General features: G+C 41.3%; 1 protein-coding gene across 1 annotated transcript; it reads right to left on the reverse strand.

Annotated features, from left to right (window-relative positions):
* Positions 1–5053: 5053 nt before the first annotated feature.
* Positions 5054–18607, reverse strand: SUPT7L (SPT7 like, STAGA complex subunit gamma; the record flags this gene model as incomplete). The annotated part of the gene is made up of 4 exons (XM_081997964.1): positions 5054–5316; positions 8796–9033; positions 10955–11279; positions 18195–18607. 4 exons carry the CDS (start codon positions 18605–18607, stop codon positions 5054–5056), a joined length of 1239 nt encoding a protein of 412 aa, XP_081854090.1.
* Between the last annotated feature and the right edge of the window lie 378 nt (positions 18608–18985).

The raw sequence follows: 18985 nt of genomic DNA on the forward strand, positions 1-18985 counted from the left end.
CAGGCTTTGCATTCACAGCACCATTCTTCAAAACAAGTAAAAAAAAAAAAAAATCTACACAACACCTTTCTGAATTTTTTTTTTTTACTTTATTTTCTTAGAAATCACAAAGAAACTCTCTCCAGGAGAACAAGGGAGAAAAAAAAAAACAACCCTGAAATATTTCCAAGCAATTTTGTTCCATATAAACACAAGCAAAGTTACATATTTCATTCACATGCATGTACAAAAACATTTTAAGTAAAATATCCTTCACACATAACATGTGCGCTAGTCTCAGAATTGAGCACATCATCAGATTGGCCTCGCCTACCCTACCTAATCTTATTTTCCTGTTTTCTTTTTAAATTGTAAATTTCTATGCAGGAAACTTCTCTTTTTATGCACAGCATTATGCATATTCAAATTAGTATGGATGGTCTTGGAATTAAATCACTAGGTAGCACAGTCTGACATACAGCTGTATACTAGAGTTGTTACACTGCCGTTTATACAGTGAACTTTGTTGGATACCAGGCAAAACTCATCAAAAGGAATAAAAAGGTATTGCTAGAGGGAAAAAGGGGATATGATACACAGCACACGCTCAACTACAATCCTGCATGATTCCCATGCAAAACACTTCAAAAGCCAAGTAATTCACAGATCTTGTTCTCCAAATTGATATCAAGGTTCTCACCAATTTCAATCATAGCAAAATAAATCACTAAATAAATCAATGCTACTGGATATAGACACGGTCAATACTCAATATTCCCATTTGCCATCCACCCACCTTTGGAGAGAGAAGGGAGAAAGATGACTGAACCAGCCAAACTGCAGACTGCTGAAGCAGGTGGGTCAGCAAGGTGCTTTACCAGTGACTAGCAAAAAACAATTGGAAGAGCTGAGCTTCATTCCAACCCACTGCATAATCTAACTGTGGCTTGAAATTTGGGGATTACGTGGTCAATGAACTCCTCACTAGTTGCCCAAGGCTGCATTAACATCTAGCAAAATCTTATTTGATTCATCGAAAAAGCATACTGTCTGTATCCGACTTTGTGAGCTAGATTTAAAATTTCACTGTTTCGTGCACGATGAATACCGCTGTAAATCTAAGGACGGTAAATGTTCAGAGAGGAAGGGCTCATCCAGAAGGTAAATCTTCCACATGCGTGAAAGGAAAAGTCAAGCACACAAATGTTAGAAGCAACACTTAGCATAATGGGGGGAACGGGAGGCACAGATTTTACTCTGACATTATTTTCAAATGTACCAGAGATGCTGATGTATTTCTCATCTCTGCAAAAACATGCATCCTAAAGAGAATCAATAACACCTCTCTGTTACACTGCAATGACACAGCTGAATCAATGCAGGGTGAATTTCCACTGTATTTAAAAACACTTGAAGCACTCAGGCTTGGCTTCTTGCAAAGTGTGTGTTACAGGGTGAAATGGGTGTGGAAAAGGGATGTGAAACACAAAAAGACAATTAAAAGCAAAACAGAACATCTGCACATGAGCAATATATAAAAAAAAAAAAGCACTTAAGATTGACGCTTAGGAGGTTTAACCAAAGCTCTGGAGAACAGCAGATTTTCATCTTTAGCCCACTTGAAATCTTGCAAATGAACAAGCGATGCTGGCAGCAGCCACTCGGTCCTCTAGCTCCTGAAAATAGTGCAAGGGACTTTACTTAGGTGCCCCAGCCTCAAGAATACTTTACAACAACAGTCTGGCAAAGCATCTACGGAGAAAGGCCCAATGACAGGTGTTCTCACACAGTATCGAAGACACAAGGGCTAAATCAGGCTGAGTCTTGAGGTCCCAGCCTAGCACACTCCGCGTGTTGTGGAGAACACTGGACCTGCTGCCTTAAGTAAGATGGGCAGTCTGCTTTTAGCCCAATACTACCATTTCAGCGGCAAGCTCTATAAAATGTGTAGAAGAGAAAAAGCACCAGCCCAGCAGGAAGAAGGCTCCTCTGATTCCCAGACAGGAAGAGCTAAAGTCAGATCATGTAACTCAGACATTTATGGTGTGGATGTCTTCAGCTGAGGTAGTCAAGTTGAACTCATTTTACAGGCACAGAAAGGAAAAATAGACACTTCTAAAAATGCCATTCATCTGACCTGCTTTATACTTCTTCTTCAAAGCCAGATGAATGGTGACCAAAGAACGATTATTTCTCTGTAGCTGCAAATGCGGCCCGGAGGAATAAATTTAGCTGCAGACATCTAAAGCTGAGTGAGAAGATACCATCCCAAATGCATTCCTTGTACTTGGGCAGTTGAACAGCACAACTGCACTGTATTTCTTCATGATAAGCAGTTTTGCTTAAAAACAGTATCATATAGGTCTGTAACATTTCAGTGTCCATCTAATTATTCTCCAGCCAGCAACAGTCCTACCCAAGTGGAAGAAAAGCTCACAACTCTCATAAAACTCTCTGAAGGATCACAGTGCCTTTTCTGAATAGTAACTGAATTTCAAACACACTTCTAAGAGGCAAATACTACCATTCCCTTTTTACAGCTGAGAAAACAGGGACATTGCAGCATGCCTAATGGTGACTCAGAGGGAATCAAAATAAACATTTCCTGATACATTGGTCCACTGTTCTATTACTGACCAGGCTTCAAATAGCTAGATTTACCCCCAGGAGAAACCTTTAAAACCACGATGGACAATTTTAACTCCAATGTCCATAAAAGCCTATGGTCACACATTCTTATTAGACATTGAGGAATTTTATGTTTGGCTTGTGCTTCTATAAAGTAGAAGAGAAATACAGTTAGGAGAAAAGAATTAAGGCTAGGCATGTTATACAGAAACAAAAATACTATGCCTGGAGCTCATTCTTTCAAAAGATAAACTTGCAATTGTAAGGACAAATGAGAGGTTTTGTAAATCTCCCTCAAACATCCCAATGGGTTACAGGTATAAAGCCAGTTTAAATGGCTGTTGATTCTTGATTCATGTTCATTCTAGCTTTTTTGAGATACTCACTGAATCAAGTTAAAGACTGAGTTGATCAACTGAGGATTGTGCAGAACAAAAAAAATGCCATCAGTCATCTGAGCCATAAAAGCAAGCAGCAAAAGAGATTCTGTTTCAGACTAAGTTGCCAAGATAACAACTTTGAATAGAAAACCTCAGCCAGCCTTAAGTGGCTGCACTCAATCCAATGACAGCAAAGGAGATGTTTGCATTGCCAGTACTGGCTCACACCAATAGTAAAAGCAGTTTCATCCTCTCCAAAAAACCACATCAACTTCCCTGATCAAGAAATCAACTAGAAAAGATGCTCTCCTGGACTTGTTACTACAAAAGAAGAATTGGTGGAGAATGTGAAGGTCTTGGCTGCAGCTGACATGGAATTGTGGCATTTAAAATCCTGAGAAACGTGTACAAGACAGAGTCCTGGACCTTTAGGACAACATATTTTCGTTTATTCAAGGAACACCTTGGCAGGATCTCACAAGGGACTGCCCTCCAAAAGGGGCCCAAGAGAGCTGCCTTATCTTCAAAGACAGCTTTCTCAAAGTAGACCAGATGAGCAGAAAGTAAAGCACGCATTACAGAAGGACAGCAGAGATGATCAAGGGACGCCTGACTGAGCTCACTTAAACACACCGAAAAAAGTACACAGAGGTGGAAGTGAGGATGGGCTGGCCAGCAGGGATATAGAGACACAGCCCAAGCATGCAGGGACAGTTAGAAAAGCCAAAGCTCAGCTGGAGATGAAACTGGTAAGAAATGTGAAGGGCTTTTTTAAGTACACTGGAAGCAAAAGAAAGGTTAAAGAAAACATGGGTTTACTGTTCAACGATGCAGGCAACCTGGTGACAAAGGATACACTTTGTACTTTGAGGCTGATGTACTCAACACCTTTTTTCTTGTTTTCACTGGTAAGGCCTGCCTTTGGGCCTGCCAGGTCCCTGGATCTTATTAGCAGAGTGTTACCTACAGCAGAGGAAGATCGAGTTAGCAAGAACTTAAGCCAATTTGACATACCTAAGTCCATGGAATCAGACAGGATGCATCTGAAGGCACTGAAGGAGCTGGCTGATGGCACTGTGAGGCCACTCTACAGCATCTTTGCCAGGCCAGCAGCAGCAGCAGCAGCAGCAACAGCTCCCCAGCCAGTGAAATACCGTGACTTAAGACTGTCTTGTTGCCCGCAACAGTTAGCAAGAATGTAGCCAGTACACTGAGGGAAACTATTATTTCTCTCTATTCATCCTTTGTGAGACCGTATCTGGAGGATTGCATCCACTTTTGTCCTCCCCCTTACAAGAAAGGTACTGCAGCAATTTCACTGGAAGGCCACACAGCTGGTTAGGGGGCTGGAGCACAGGACGTACAAGGAGAGGCTCAGGGAGCTTGGTTTCTTCAGACTTAAGAGGAGAAAAGGCTAAAGAGAGATCTCGTTGTATAGAACCACTTAACGGGTGGATTAGAGAAGACAGAGTCAGATTCTTCTTGCAGATGAAAAATGGTAGGACAGAGGCAATGAACACAAGTTGGAACATGGGAAATTCCAACTGGATGCAAGAATGTATCTTTCCTTACTATGAGGGTAGTCAAGTATGGGAAAAAGCCCAAAGAGGTTTGCATCACTATCCTTGGAGATATGCAAAACTCAACTGGACAAGGCCCTGACCAACCCAATCTAATTGGCTGTGCTTCAAGCAGGGTGCTGGACTAGAGACTAGAAACTGCAAAACATCCCTTCAACCCAAATTATTCAATTGATTCTATGACTTAGCAAATCTCCTCACAACTACTTTCCACTGGTAGCTTACTCATTAATCTGCCAAAGCAAGCCATGACACCATCAGATGTATAGGGTGATCTTCAATCTTACGAGTCAGGATGGAGTTCAGAAGCCAGCAAAGAGGAGAGCTGAAGTGCACTACACATCAAAAGTCTCATAATAATTTTATGCAAGGTCCCTCATACACCATGGCCAGCCCTGTTTATGAATTATAGCCATCATAGCGCTCTCTTAGTTCGTTTCAAGTCTATTACGTATGATCAGGATTAAACAAAAAGACTGTCGCTTTTCACATCTTCTTCATCTTTTTCTTGCAACGCTGGTTGAAGACAGGCGAGGATCCCATCAGACTGTCAGCAGAATGAGAACCGTAGCTGCTCTCAGAGCCATTGGGGCTCTGTGGCATCCCAGCTTCGCTCATGCCTGACATCGGTTCCTCAAAGACATCACTGCCTAGGACCCCGTGGCCATGTACATTGGCCTCCTCATTTTCCTGTGGCTCCATTTTGACCTGTGCCAAGTTCCAGAGTGGGGAAGCATTCACCTCAGCCCCTAGAGAAAGAAAAAGCACACAGTAGTAAATGAGTAAAAAGACAAAATTATAAATGGCATGCAGATGCAAGGGACAGCTGCACTGGTAAAGAAGGAGCAAAAGCAAAGCTACAGGTGAACTAGGCTGGAGGAAAAAAACAAAACACACCAACCAGTGTGAAACAATTAAAAAAAAACCTGTTGGCTTTTTTTTTTTTTAATAGCCCAGTAATTGCCACTCTAAAACGTATGATGCTATCATTTCACAGCAGTCCTCCCCATGGTTTTCTCCGTGAGAAGCAACAACTTAAAGAGTCCACATCATTCTCCAGAAGGAGTGTCTTGGTAGCAATGAGTACACCGACAGCACATGGACTAAACCCTGCATAAGCAAGGCTTAGAGGCAGTCCAGAAGTCATTCATGATGATGAGGTCCTTGCAACATCAGCAACCTCCTTTAAGCTACCAGACATACTGGACTTCTGGTAGTTCTGCAGGGGAGATGAAGTGAAAGGGCAAATGACTAGGTAGATGAGCAGTCTCAAATACCACTTCCAGCACTGAAATTCAGGGACATCAGAGGTGCAGTCACCCATCCAACTGCCTGCCTCCTTGTAGTCAACACCAACAGGTCTTATCCCATCCTCCAGCAGAATGGAAAGAAACCCTCTCAGCTCAACTTCGCACACACCCTGCTGGGAAATAGCTCCTCTCCCCTCCTTTTTTTTTTAAACTTTTGGACTAGTGTGCAAATTGAGGATTTTCTGTACAAGATTACAAAACCATATTTCTTGATAATAGCAAATGTTTTTCTCCTCGAGAGCAGTAATTATAGATCACATTATTTACTTATTTACAGTTTTAAGAGACACAAAAATCCTATTAAAAATACACTAATTGGGCCTCTTGCCAGGATGGGCATAACAGCCCAGAACTGAAGAAAGCCTGAAATCTTCTCACTTTTAAATCTGGTCCCTCTTGTGTGGGGTTAAATTCACACAGAAAATAAAAAGCCCTAGGAAACCAGTTTTAGCAGGTTTTCCAAACTTTGTGTCTCAAGGAGCTTGTCTACAGTTTGAAAGCACAACCAACCCTCTTGTACCGAGTCAAACCTACTAGCCAAAACTATTTCCTATTATCAATACATTACTAACAATAGTCCCTTATTACTAGCAATTACACAGAGAACAAATCTTCCACCACATGTTTGCACTGTGAATTCTCCCTTATGAAGGAGTCGGGAATCTCTTCCAGAGCAGCTTAGCCCAAACTGGGGTTTAGGAGACCTTTGTGGTAACACAGCCTACATTAGCTCTGCAGTTAGACAGCAAGACAGAATGAAAGTGCTTGCTGATGTCCAGTTGCCTTAATGAAAAGTCTTTTTTATGTTAATTATAAGTAAATGTGTTCCTCTCAACAACAGACACATCATTAAAACGCTATCAGTTCCACAGAGTTGCAGCTCCAGTCTACAAAATAATCAAAGATGCTCACTAAACTTACTGTGTCTTTCTTTCATCAATTGCTCTTCATTCCTCAGCCTTATTCCTTTCAGCTCTATCATCTGTCATTCAGAGTGTCACTAATGACTAAAAGTACTTAAGGACATTTCATCTTCAAAACATTTTAACTTCAAAGTACTTTACAAATGAGCTAATCCTCATGTTATCCTGCTGGGTGGAGGAACAAGGTGCCCAATTTTGCTTCCATTTCCCCATCTGCAATGAAATTAAGCAGCTAGCCCATAACCACAACATCAGGCATAAGGAGAAACACAAGCAGAACACAGAAGGCTGTAACGAGAGTTTTGCCCTCAGACACAGAAGCCTTGCTGCCCTCTCTAAGGGCCTCACACTTGTGTTTTCGAGATGGTGGTGTCCTAATTGCAGCAGCTTTTTCTCACTCCTTATGATATTATACTCTCCACCCCACCCAGCTCTAGACTGGGACTTCTCACAGTGATGAGATTTCCAAAGGCCCTTATGAAGTGAAGAGGGATTTTCAGGGAGGAACAGAGCACTTGTATTCTTAATTAGAAAACATCAATTTGGTATCAGAGAGGCAAGAGGCGTTTAATATACAGCTAGCATGCTAGCCTCTGGGTCTCAAGTGGTAGATGCTAATACAAAGCTTTCCAGATGAATCACTCACAACCAGAGATGGGCCAGAGGAGTCTGCTGTTCCCTCTCCCACAAAAATGTGAGCACTTCACATTTCAAAGGTACTCCGGAAAACAATATGAGCTTCCAGAAAAACATCAGATGGCTTTGTGCTTTTTTAAAACTCAGCAGAATGTTCTATTTAAAAAAAACAACTAATGGACTCAGAAGTATACTCTAATCTCACTATATACGGTACTTAGTTTAAGGTTAATAGGAGGATAGGATTCATTGTTTTTTAACCAGATTTTTAAGTGAAACAGCTATCATTGCAGGGATTTCCAGAGTTCAGAAGGTTCTATACAAAAATCAAAACTGGCTTTCTTTGGGAGAAGAATGTCTTCTTCATTTTCCAGAAAATTTAGCACTACTAAATGGTGCACAGAATAAAACTTGTATATAAATATAGAAAAGGCACAGCAGTTACAGATTCTCCCATGGTAGCCACCAGTGTGCTTCAACGCCAACATCAAGACATAGCACTCTGAGGAACAGAGTGCAGTCTCCATAACCCCACTATTTCACTCACCATTTCACTTTCCACAGCCTCAGCTAACTACAGCAGGCTTTGGGGTAGAGATAATAGAATAGGAGAGACTCCCACAAGCCCATTTCACCTAAGTCACTGATAAGCTTTCATGAAACAATGACTGTCACTACCAAGGTGACTCCTGAATATGGAGGACTGCACCAAGTATCATTAATATTTCCATAACTCAGTGCCTAAACTATATAGGGTCTTGAATTTACTCCAATCACAAGGAACATGGCCTTCAACTTTTCAGTAACATGAACCTCTGGACAAGAATCCAAAACCACCTGAGGAAAAAAAAAAAATCCAGTACTGTCCTTACTAGAAATAAGGATAAAACTCTAGTCTCTTTTAAACTAAAACATATACATAAACTGAAAAGTTATTTTTGTCTTTTTTACGTCAGATTGGAAAAACAAATCTGGTAGTCACATCTGCAGCAAATACCCTAGTTCACTAAACAACAATAAAGCCCTTGGGCCATCACTTTAGAAAAACAATCTACCTCACACCAATAACAAAGCCAAGGACTTTAATGATCCCCTAAAAATAAACACCATAAAAAGCATTTTATGTTCTATGAGGTCCACAAATGGAGTAAATATTTAACAAATCTTTGTAATTGATACCTCTGATTCTTTGGTTTTGTATTTAGAAAGCAAGCAAGGGTTTCTCTCCCAGCCAAGCCTTTTTATTAAAACCTAAAAAATCTTTCTCCTTCCACATATTGGGATCTGCTATTAAAAATGGAAACAAGATCACATGGAACAGCTGACAGACTGTTTCCAGCAGCAGCAAGAAACCCCTACCTGAAGTCTGCGGGGAAGCTTCTACCTCCAAGTTGGCAGAGAAGCGCTCGCTTTGAGCTCCAAGGACTCCAACGGGCAAAGATTGGTCACCGGAAGCCAGATCTCCTTCCAGCTCCTCACTTATGGGGAAAGTAATATCACTAACAGGCTCCTCCTTAATCTTCACAGGCTTTGTGTCTTCTGCTGCCTTTTCAGGGTTGACAATCTTTTCATACTCTTCAGAGAGTTGCTTGCTAACCTGTCAAAGATCAGCAGGGGTGAAAAAGAGGCCAGAAAGGTCAGAGTGACTTCAGAGACTCTGATAGCAATTACATTGCAGTGCACTCAGCTCCCAGAATATTATTAACATCTGACCTGAATGAACAAGTAAATAGGTTATCAGTTACACAGGAAAGATTTTTTTTTCCCCCTTTAAGAACACCTTTTGCCCTGTATTAAGGGACTTTCATAAGAGGTTTAATCCCTTAACACATCTGCTTGATAAGTATGAGCACCTTTATTTCACAGACAGTGAAGATGAGGCCCAGAAATCTAAACAGAGAGTGAAACAAAAGCAAAGTGTCTCTTTTTGGTCTTACTTTTTGGTTTTACCTATAAGACTATCCCCCCTCCACCAGTAAAAAAATTACTCCAGCATTAAAAAACAAGCAGCTCAGATATTCATCAGCTCTGCAGTCACCACCAGGCAAAGTCTGGGTACCTTCTGTCAGATTCACAGCAAAAAACATGGAAGTTTTCTCCAGTCAGAGAAATGAAACAAATACAGGAATGTGATTTAGAACTACCCTGTACTTCCTGAAACTTAACAACAGTAAGCAATTAAATTAAAAATTTCAGATTTCATCTGCTTCTAATACATGCTTGTTTATAGCACTGAATCCCAACAGTCAGTGAACAGTGCTCAGGAAAAGCCCATGGCTTTTTAACAGCAGAAGCAAGAAGGAAAAAGAATAGCAAAGCCTATTTCCCCCTTATAGATATGCTTCCAAATACAGAAGCTACCGTGGACCTCAGCCCTGCATGAAGAACAGAACAAATAAGACAATGACCAGCTACAGGATGAGAGCGAACTGCACCAGCAGAATGATGCAGAAGACCCAAATTCCAAAAGGAGACATTTGAACAAAAACATTTGAACAAAAATGAACTGTTCTTTTGAGCAAAAATGTTTTTCATGAAGACAGATGTTGATGATGTTATTTTTATGCACAAACCTCAGAGTTCATCACAATTTACAGACTACATGCACTTACAGCTCTCTCTCGCTTATACTGCCTCTGTAAGCCACAAGGTGCCAACCCTGGGAAAAGAAGGAGCACAAGGTAGATGCTCCAAGATGAGTCAACTGGCACTCAGAGACTGTGACAAGGAGGAAGGAATGGCAGGTTTTGCTTTCAGTCACAGGCTATCTACTTGATTCAAGTCATGTTTTTTGATGAGTAGGAGTAAAATTCCTGCTTCAAGTCCTTGCATTTCCATAAGTCCACAACAGGCAGACAGTCTTAAATCATTCAGATAAAATGCATACATTTAATTTCACAGGATACCTGGACACAGAGAAACCATACCCTTATTCTTACAACCTATGTTGATATGACACCTCTTATTCCAAGGAAGTTAACAATTCCTCTTCTTTTTCCACAGAAGCACAGTCCCCTCTAGAGTGGAAGGTAGCACCTGTGTGGCAACTCAGATCAGCGCAATGCTACCCTATGCTCTTAAAGTTCATGCAAGTCACTCCTGGCTTAAGTGAACACAAGCCACTGTACAGACAAGTAATTTCTGTTCATCTGCTTACTTGTTTTCTGAAATGGTAAGCAGCCAAATATCCCATTAAGCAGAAAATTCAGTTAATCAGTCAGCGTTGATTTTATCTCTACTTGATATTTTTGTCTGGGCCATTCAAGAGCTGGGGACCTCCTCTTAAACCCAGACAAACCATCAGTAGAGTACTCTTAGCCTCAGTAGGGACACAAATAAGGGGCTCTGTCTTCCAGGCAAAAAAATCCCATTTCTCTTTTCCTTGATGACTCCCATCCACACTCAAGAGGTTTTCTAACAGAATTTTACTTCAGTAAGAACCAGGACTTGCTAAAGCATAAGCAATTGTACTGGGGGTACATTTATTGGTGCCGTCAGGTCCCTACTGCTCTTCTCACCTGAAGCATGTAGCTGTGATAATCCTTAATGCGGTGTTGCCAGAACTTCTGCAGCGAGAGCACACTGCCAATGCCCACTTCATGGAAGACCTGCTCCATGACATCAGGGAAAGGGGTGTGCCCAAGTCGAGCTTCTCTATCCACAGCAAAGCGCAGCAGTTTGGTGAACTTCAAACAGTACTCATGGGCAATGTCTGTCAGGGTCTCCAGGACACTCTCATTGGCACACTCAAAGCCTGTATGAGCCAGGATGGTGGCCATTGACTGGTAGAGAAGCTGCCGGCAGGAGGACCAACTCAGCTCAGTCACTGGCTCCCCTTTTCCTCTAAAAACCAGAAAAGACAAAAATAGCACACTTCCAAAAACTGAAAGGAATGTATCCATTGAAGATATATTGTCAATAAGGTGATGTACAAAGAGAAAGCAGATTGTTTGGCGTTCTCCACAGCTTCTCCATTACATATGAACACTACCTAGTAAGGGTTTATCTGCTTTCCCTTCTTCCCATCCCTCCAAATCAGCACTGCCAGTTGTCATTTTCCCTTCTAATGCCCAAAGATTCCTTGGGTGATGCATGAACGTGGGATGCAAATCTTCTGTACCCTTAAGCATCTCCCCACCCAAGAGCTTTTCTCCTGAAGATGTGAATTAAATGGGTCCTTGACACAAACAAAAAAGGTATGTTAAATAACATGAATGCAAATAATTTCCCCTCTCAGTTAATTACATTTCTCTTCCTTATTATCTCTGACGTTACAGGCCTAATAGTTAGATACAAAGGCTTCTAGGATAGACAAGATCTGAATTTAGAATGCGAAAGACACACATAAAAAGCAAGAAATGGGATACGCACACATTTCATAAATGTACATTGTAGCCAAAAAGACCACTTCCCTGTCCCCATTCCCAGTAGTCACTAAGCACAACACTGAAGAAGTATCCCTGTATGCAACCTAAGAAGTGAACACCAGGCCTGGAGAGGTTCTAGCATAGGGCAGCATTCCCCAGCCTTGGGTTTGAGACCTCTCTTCTCAGAATATATACAGTTGCTAAGCAGGAAGGAGTGACCACGCAGGATGGAGGAGATGAAGAACAACTGACATAAGCACTTCAAACATCATTCATTTACAGACAGGCAACTGAATTTTTCATCAAGATGAGTTAACAGAAATTCTACATAGGAAAGAGAGAAGATGAGATAAGGCAAGGCCTCTGAAAGGTAAACGTATTTCTACCAGATTTCTCAACTCACAACTAAACACCTGTGATGTATTTGCCCATATCAGTAATCTGATCTTCAAATGCCAATGTCAAAAAATCAAATTTCCTTTCTGCTAAGTATGGTATTTATATACTTTTTTACACTTCATTCAGCACCAATGGCAGAATTAAGCTAACAATTTCACCCTTCATTTGTTCCTGATCAATTTCTCCCAACATCTTCCGCAGCCCACCCTGAGATTCGCCTCACTCTCACCCTACATTACTTCCGTATCACTACACACTCTTTCCAGTAAGAAGACCTAATTAAACAGTACACAGACAGCGTTAATGCCTTAATAAAACTCTCACTACTCTTGTTTCTCCAACAAGTGCATTAGGTACCCTTCAGTCTCGGTGAGATGCTGGGCCAGAAAGCTTCAGGTCCCCTGCTCCTCAGGACTGATGCACAGAAAAGCACTGAAACTCAGCAGTAAAAAAAGGTAAAATTTCAGGGGAGTGAAAAATGGAAGGTTAAACACAGAGCTATCAGGACCAAAATCACTCCTTTTCAAGAACCCCAGCTCAGCACTTAGTGATTTTTCAAATAAAGGGAGGGAACACACTATATTAAGAGCTGCAGACACTGATATTTCTTAGTGGATATTAAGAACAGCATGTGGATCTCAGGTCATGGATTTATCCCAGTTATTAATTGCTGGAAAATGACTCGCATCCCAATTCCTACTCAATTATGTACCTACTTTATAAAGAAGACAGCAGGCGCTTTGACAAGATGAATTAAAAGATCATCAGTTCCCTTATAAACCAGTGTCACCCATACTGGTTTTACATCTCACTCACTCCCCCCTCCACCTCCCACCAACAGATTTCTGAAGTTCAGAAACAGCCATATGTCTTATACAACACTGGGACCAGGAGGTTACAACAGAAAAAAATAATCATCAAACAAAACCAACCAGAAGACAACCATCAAAATTTATGCCTATAAAAAAGAACCTCTTCTTTTTTAACACATAAAAAGGACGCACCTAGCTGTCCAGCAGCCATCAGCTGATAGCATCTTATGCTACCAAAAACATCAAATACCAGAGACATGAATACAGAGACATGAAGAGCCATTATTGATGCTCTGCCATTCAATGAAAACACTATCAACAAACTTAAACTAGACACAGAATTTGGCAAGCCCAAGCAGGATACCCAGTCACTTGTAAAGTAGAGCACAACAACCATTTAGCAATGCATATCACTGCTCAGAAACAGCAGAGAATGTTGTATCTCTTTTAAACTCCTAGAGGAAAAGAAACTAATTGCCAGCATTAAATGCAGCTAGGTCACTATGCTGAAAGGGATATAATCAACTTGAAATCTAATCAATTAAAGACAGAGGGAAAAGAAATTTCAGGTACTGTACTCAAATCCAAATCCCCACCTCTTGTTCTCGGTAAGGTCAGTCAATTATGTGGGTTTTTTTCCTTATGTTTTCGTCTCTTTTTTTCCTGTTTCCCACAATAAACAATAGAAGAAGATGATTAAAAGCCTGATTAGACAGCAAAAACTGAAATACTCTTGCAGATGTTAATGGAAAACAGCAAATGAGAAAATAACTTTTTTCTTCATCTCCTTTAACCTTCAGGTACTATCTGATAAGAATGCACATAAACAAAAACAGCCATATAGACACATTTAAGTTGAAAGCAGCTATCTAATGTCAAGCCTTCCCAAAAAGGAGCAGCAAACTTGTTTTCCCTGATGATCACAGGTAAAAGAGCCTTGGTCTTCGATCTCATCCAGATACCTAGCACCTACAAAAGCATCCTTCCAGATACTATCATTACAGAGAATTGCAGCACTCACTGCTTTCCTGAAAGGCTCCCATCCAGCTACCATCCAAAGCTGAGCCTATTTAACATATAACCAGGGTCATACAGCTGCAAGTAAACAAGAGCACTTTAATCCCTAAAATTCTATCACCAGAGTGGCAATTAGGCCTGTGACGTGGAGGTGATCATCTCTATAGAACATATAGTATGAAATTTATCACAAATACTGGCCAACTTGTCACTCTTCAATTTTCCAATAGGATCTATATTTTTATATATGGGTTACCAATACTAGATGATGTTCCAGACAGAAATCTACCTGCTGAGCCACAAATGCATCAGACTCAAAGCCCAGCCTTCTCTCACTGCTGCCAGCAAACGTGCAACATGCAGAGCTTCACAACAGAAAAAAAGGGTCCATTTATTCCAACCAGGGTTATTTTCAGGATTAATAAAGTTTCAGAACTCACAAAAAGGCCCATCTTCTGTGTCAACAAGACATTCCCCAAAGGCACCACCGAAGCTCCTCTCCTGTATGGCTAATCTTCATAGAGGGAAGGAGATCTCATGGTTTATTTCCCTGTGCAGCTATATTCAGGGCAAAGTGTTTGGGCTAAGTCAGTACAAGGATTGACAGCTGAGGCTCACTCAACTGCAGTAATGGATTGAAGTGCTCTGCTCCCTCCTAGGTGAGCATAAGCTAGCAGCAGATGGAGGGAGGGATTGTTTTTCCTATGAACACATTAATTTTATGAAACATTACATTGTGGGGTTGAATTTCTACCAAATGAGGTGCAACAAGGTCATTTCACAGCCATCTCCCCCAAAACAGTAAAATAAAAGAGAACATTGGCAAAACAAGATTATATTAGTCAGTGCATCAAAGAGTACAGCACACTAACTCAAACCAGAACGTTGATTCCTTTTGGAAAAGGGCCTCTTTCCACCTCATCCTCAGTAAGCCTTTTTCTAAATCTCTCTTCTATGTCTACAGAAAGCTGCACAGGTATAGAAAGAAGCTGCTCAACAGATAATAGCAGGAGGTAATAGATAATGTTTGGAAAATAAATTGGTTCCCAGTGGCCCAACCCAGAAGACCAGACAGTTTAGGAATTAAGGCAAAGTGCTTAGTCTGGCAGGGGAAGTATGTTCTGCCTGCTCTAATTTTTACTGCTCCAAATCCTTCCCAACATTAAACCTGCTATCCCACCAACACGTGCTTCTCTATTTCTGTACAGACATTTCTTAATTACAAGCCCTTCTGCCATGAACTGTCTTCCCATTGCAAGCTCCCAGTTTTCGTTCACAGATTATCTTCCAATGCAAAGCACACATCCAATGTGGTCAGGAACACAAAAAGAAACCAAATACGCACACACAAGAAAAAGCATCTGAAGAAGCACACAGTGAGTAGGTTAGGTTTCTTTTGAAGACAGATCCATGCTATTCAGAGGAAGCTGAACAGAGAAGAAGGAAAAGCCAGCAGCTGTATCATGGTAAGAGCCTCCTGTTCAAATGGTAGTTCCACATCTACAGTTCCTCACTCATTCTTCATCGATTATGCTTTAAGCTTACCTTCTGTTTCTATACCAACCAAAACCAAATGTTAATCCATTATTGTGTATTCCACAAATTGTAACATCAATAACTGCAAATCACCAGGACCAGATGGTAATTCACCTAGGAATACTAAAGGATTTAAAGGATGAAACAGTTGAATGGCTGTGGTGAGTCACCACTGGTTTTAAACTGCCTTGGTTCATGAGGACCAGAAGACAAAAAAAGGTGAAAACATTTTCTTCTAATAGCTTCAGAAAAGATGTGAAGAACTGCAGGCTGGGAAGCCTGATATATTCTGGCACATCAGGGAAATTCAAACAAATTCTAAGAACGGAATTAGAGGACACATGGGTAAATATGATACACTCTTTAGAAAGAGTCCAGACAGCTTTTGTAAATGGAAAACCTGCTTCACAAACCTACTAGAGTCCTTCAAATCCATCAAGAAGCAAGTACATAACAGATCTCCACTGTGAAGCCCAGGTCATCCCTCAAGGATCTGTGCCAGAATCCAGATTTGCTTCAACATATTTATAAAGAGACTGGAAAAATGGAGGAGAGGAATACTGTCGTGATTAAAACTGCTGGTGGTACAGATTTGGGAGGGTTGAAAAGACCAAAACAACTGAAAAATAGCAGTAAATTAGGTTCTGCCTGTTCCTCATCTCAAAAGGGATGAGAAGGTAGGGGTTACAGGTATGGGGCAGGACAGAGGAGAGGAAAACCAAAATGAATCCAGGGAATAACAATATAAAAGACAAGGGTGGGGGGTCAAAGGATGAAAATGAATAACAGAATAGGACATGACTATAATAAAGAAACTTGTGGTCTGATTCAGGCTGGCAGCTCTTATCTTCCTTTCTTTCTATGACTAAATATACACTGCTTCTCAGACCCAGGTTACTGCTAAATAAAATGGAATTAAAATACTGATTTAGTCGAATACTGTAACTCTGAAAATGGCATTTCAGAAGGCAGCATAAAATGAAGCACTACCATGTTTTATCAAGGGGAAGAATAGTCTTCCTTAAATTGTTTTTAGACACTAAGAACAGGCGTCAGCAAATCATATAACTATTTTTACTATTATAACAGAAGCTGCTATTCTTAATTCATGTAAGTGTCTTAAAACAGTTATGAACAAACATGCAACAACAAACTCAAAGCGTTCCTCCCAGAAAAGCATAAATGTGTTTGGTTTAGCAAGTGCACAACTAAATTCTAGTCTACACTGCAGCTCATTATAAATCCACTCTTTATCAGCCACAAAACATTTCATTTCAAAATTGTCTATCCAGTTTTTACAATCTAGTCTTTAAACTCCCCCATGTGGTTGACTGCTAAATAACTGTTCTTTACTTGGAACCCAGAGACTCACAAGGGACAACAAAAAGTCAAAGCAGCCCCCAAAACATGGACAGAGCCACAAAAACCTGAACTTAAAGCTGAAGCCACCAGGGAGGATAGAGCAGAACACTGCTCAGTTCCACAAACCACAGGACCAGAAGGAGCAGGAGTCACAGGGCTCAGACTTCATCCTCGCAGGACTGGATTTCCCTTCACCCCTCTAGGCGAACTACTTTATTTCTTCCAAGAAAGATGATGGTGCTCCTCCACAAACAGCACTACAGAATTGCTCTACTGTTCAGAGAGCCGATGTTACCAAAAGCAACATCTTTCAATAAAATGCATTTCATACAACCTCAGGCCATTGAAGATCTCAGTAGCATTTAATTGATACATTATATTTTATTGATGCACATTTTCCCCATTTTAAAATCTAGAATGTATTATCCTCTCCCACAACATGTTCATTGGTGTACAGCCTTTAATCTAAGAATAGGAAGTTATAGTAGTGAGGATTAATCCCTGAATTTCAATGCACATAACCTACAAAGTATCATGAGGTCCTACAAGCAATGCAATACTTCCTTGTGAATTTATTGCTTGTCAGAGGGGTAGACAGGGAGGTGGTAGCAATACTATTTAATCAATGATTGGCTGCAGAGGTAGAAGCAACACAACCTTCCTTTACATTTTCTCCAGCCCTTGGCTGGTGGAGCCAGTGTCAGAGACAAGAATTCTCTTCACCCATACTCATCGCCACCTCTGACCAGAATAACACCACCAAACAGGGTGAAACGTGATAATTGCTACATCACAGGTCCTTGGCCACTGAAATCTTATGAATATGTTATCAGATCATCTTTTCAGAACCTACAACTAAACAGTCAAAACCTAGTCATGTGTCTTCTGGATTTTCAGTCACAATAAGGCAAGTTTAGTTGTAAGTGACCTAAATAGAAGACACTTCACAGCGTAGAATCAAACCTGTCAACAAATGATTGAAGACAGTAAAACCATTCACAAACATTTAGCGTAGCGCTAACAAGACAGAAATCAGCACTACACATCATATTTTATAGTCAGGAAACAAAGGTATATTTATTTTAAACAATGTGCATGTTATCCACACAGAAAAAATCTAAATTTTTCCTTTTTGAAGCCTGTTTTATACATTACATACAACTGTTTGACCCTTCAGCCTAAGGGAATTGATATAACTATGCATATATTTAAAAATGCTCAGCTTGCTTTCAGCCGAGAACTAACCCAAAGAAATACCAACACACCTGTAGAAATCACTCTCCGGGTCACTGTGCCTCAGCTGAAATGGCATTTTGGGGGTTTTGCTATCCAGAGGAAGCAGGTCATCGGGGAGAGGTGGAGAGGCCGGACAAGATGGCAGAGGTTCATTGTCTTCAGTTTTTATGCCCTCCGCTTGCTGCTGGTTTTGAGCCTGAGCCATGGCAATCAGGCTGCGCAGCCGCCTGTTGTGCTGGATGAGCTGAATGGTGTGAATTGTGAGGCTGCAGGGCTCTGAGGGGATGTCCAGCATGGTGGTTGGCCGGGGTTTGTTTGCGGATGGCTGATGCAGTGGAGGATCTTGGACTTCCACAGTACGAAACTCGCGCTGAAGCAGGTCAAAGGAGCTGCGGTTGGCCTGGTTAGATGAAACTGGAATCTCACCCCAATATCGCAACATTTTTACACAGGTCACCTATCGTCCTCAGAGCCCAGAAGAAGGCTACCAAATACAGTAGCACAATGGAGTCTTGTCACAGGGAAAAGCACTAGGCTTTGGGCAGCCACCAGAACTGGAGCTGGGATGACGCTCTGAATAAAGCCAATTACGAATGCCAAGTGAGTGCTGCTTCAGCGCCTCACCAAGCAGCGCAGTTTCCACGACGGCATCAGGACGTGGCACCGGCATTTAACACATTACATTGCTGATTCTCCTGGGGGGCGGGAAGAAGAAAGAAACGCGCCCGCGAGGCGGAAATTATTTCTGCTCGTAACAGGGGCTAGTGTGGCTCCACCTGGGCCACGCCGGCACCTCGCAGAGCGGGACCCACGGCGCGCC

This window comes from Phaethon aethereus (assembly GCF_964289735.1).
Source record: "Phaethon aethereus genome assembly, chromosome: 3".
NCBI lineage: Eukaryota > Metazoa > Chordata > Aves > Phaethontiformes > Phaethontidae > Phaethon > Phaethon aethereus.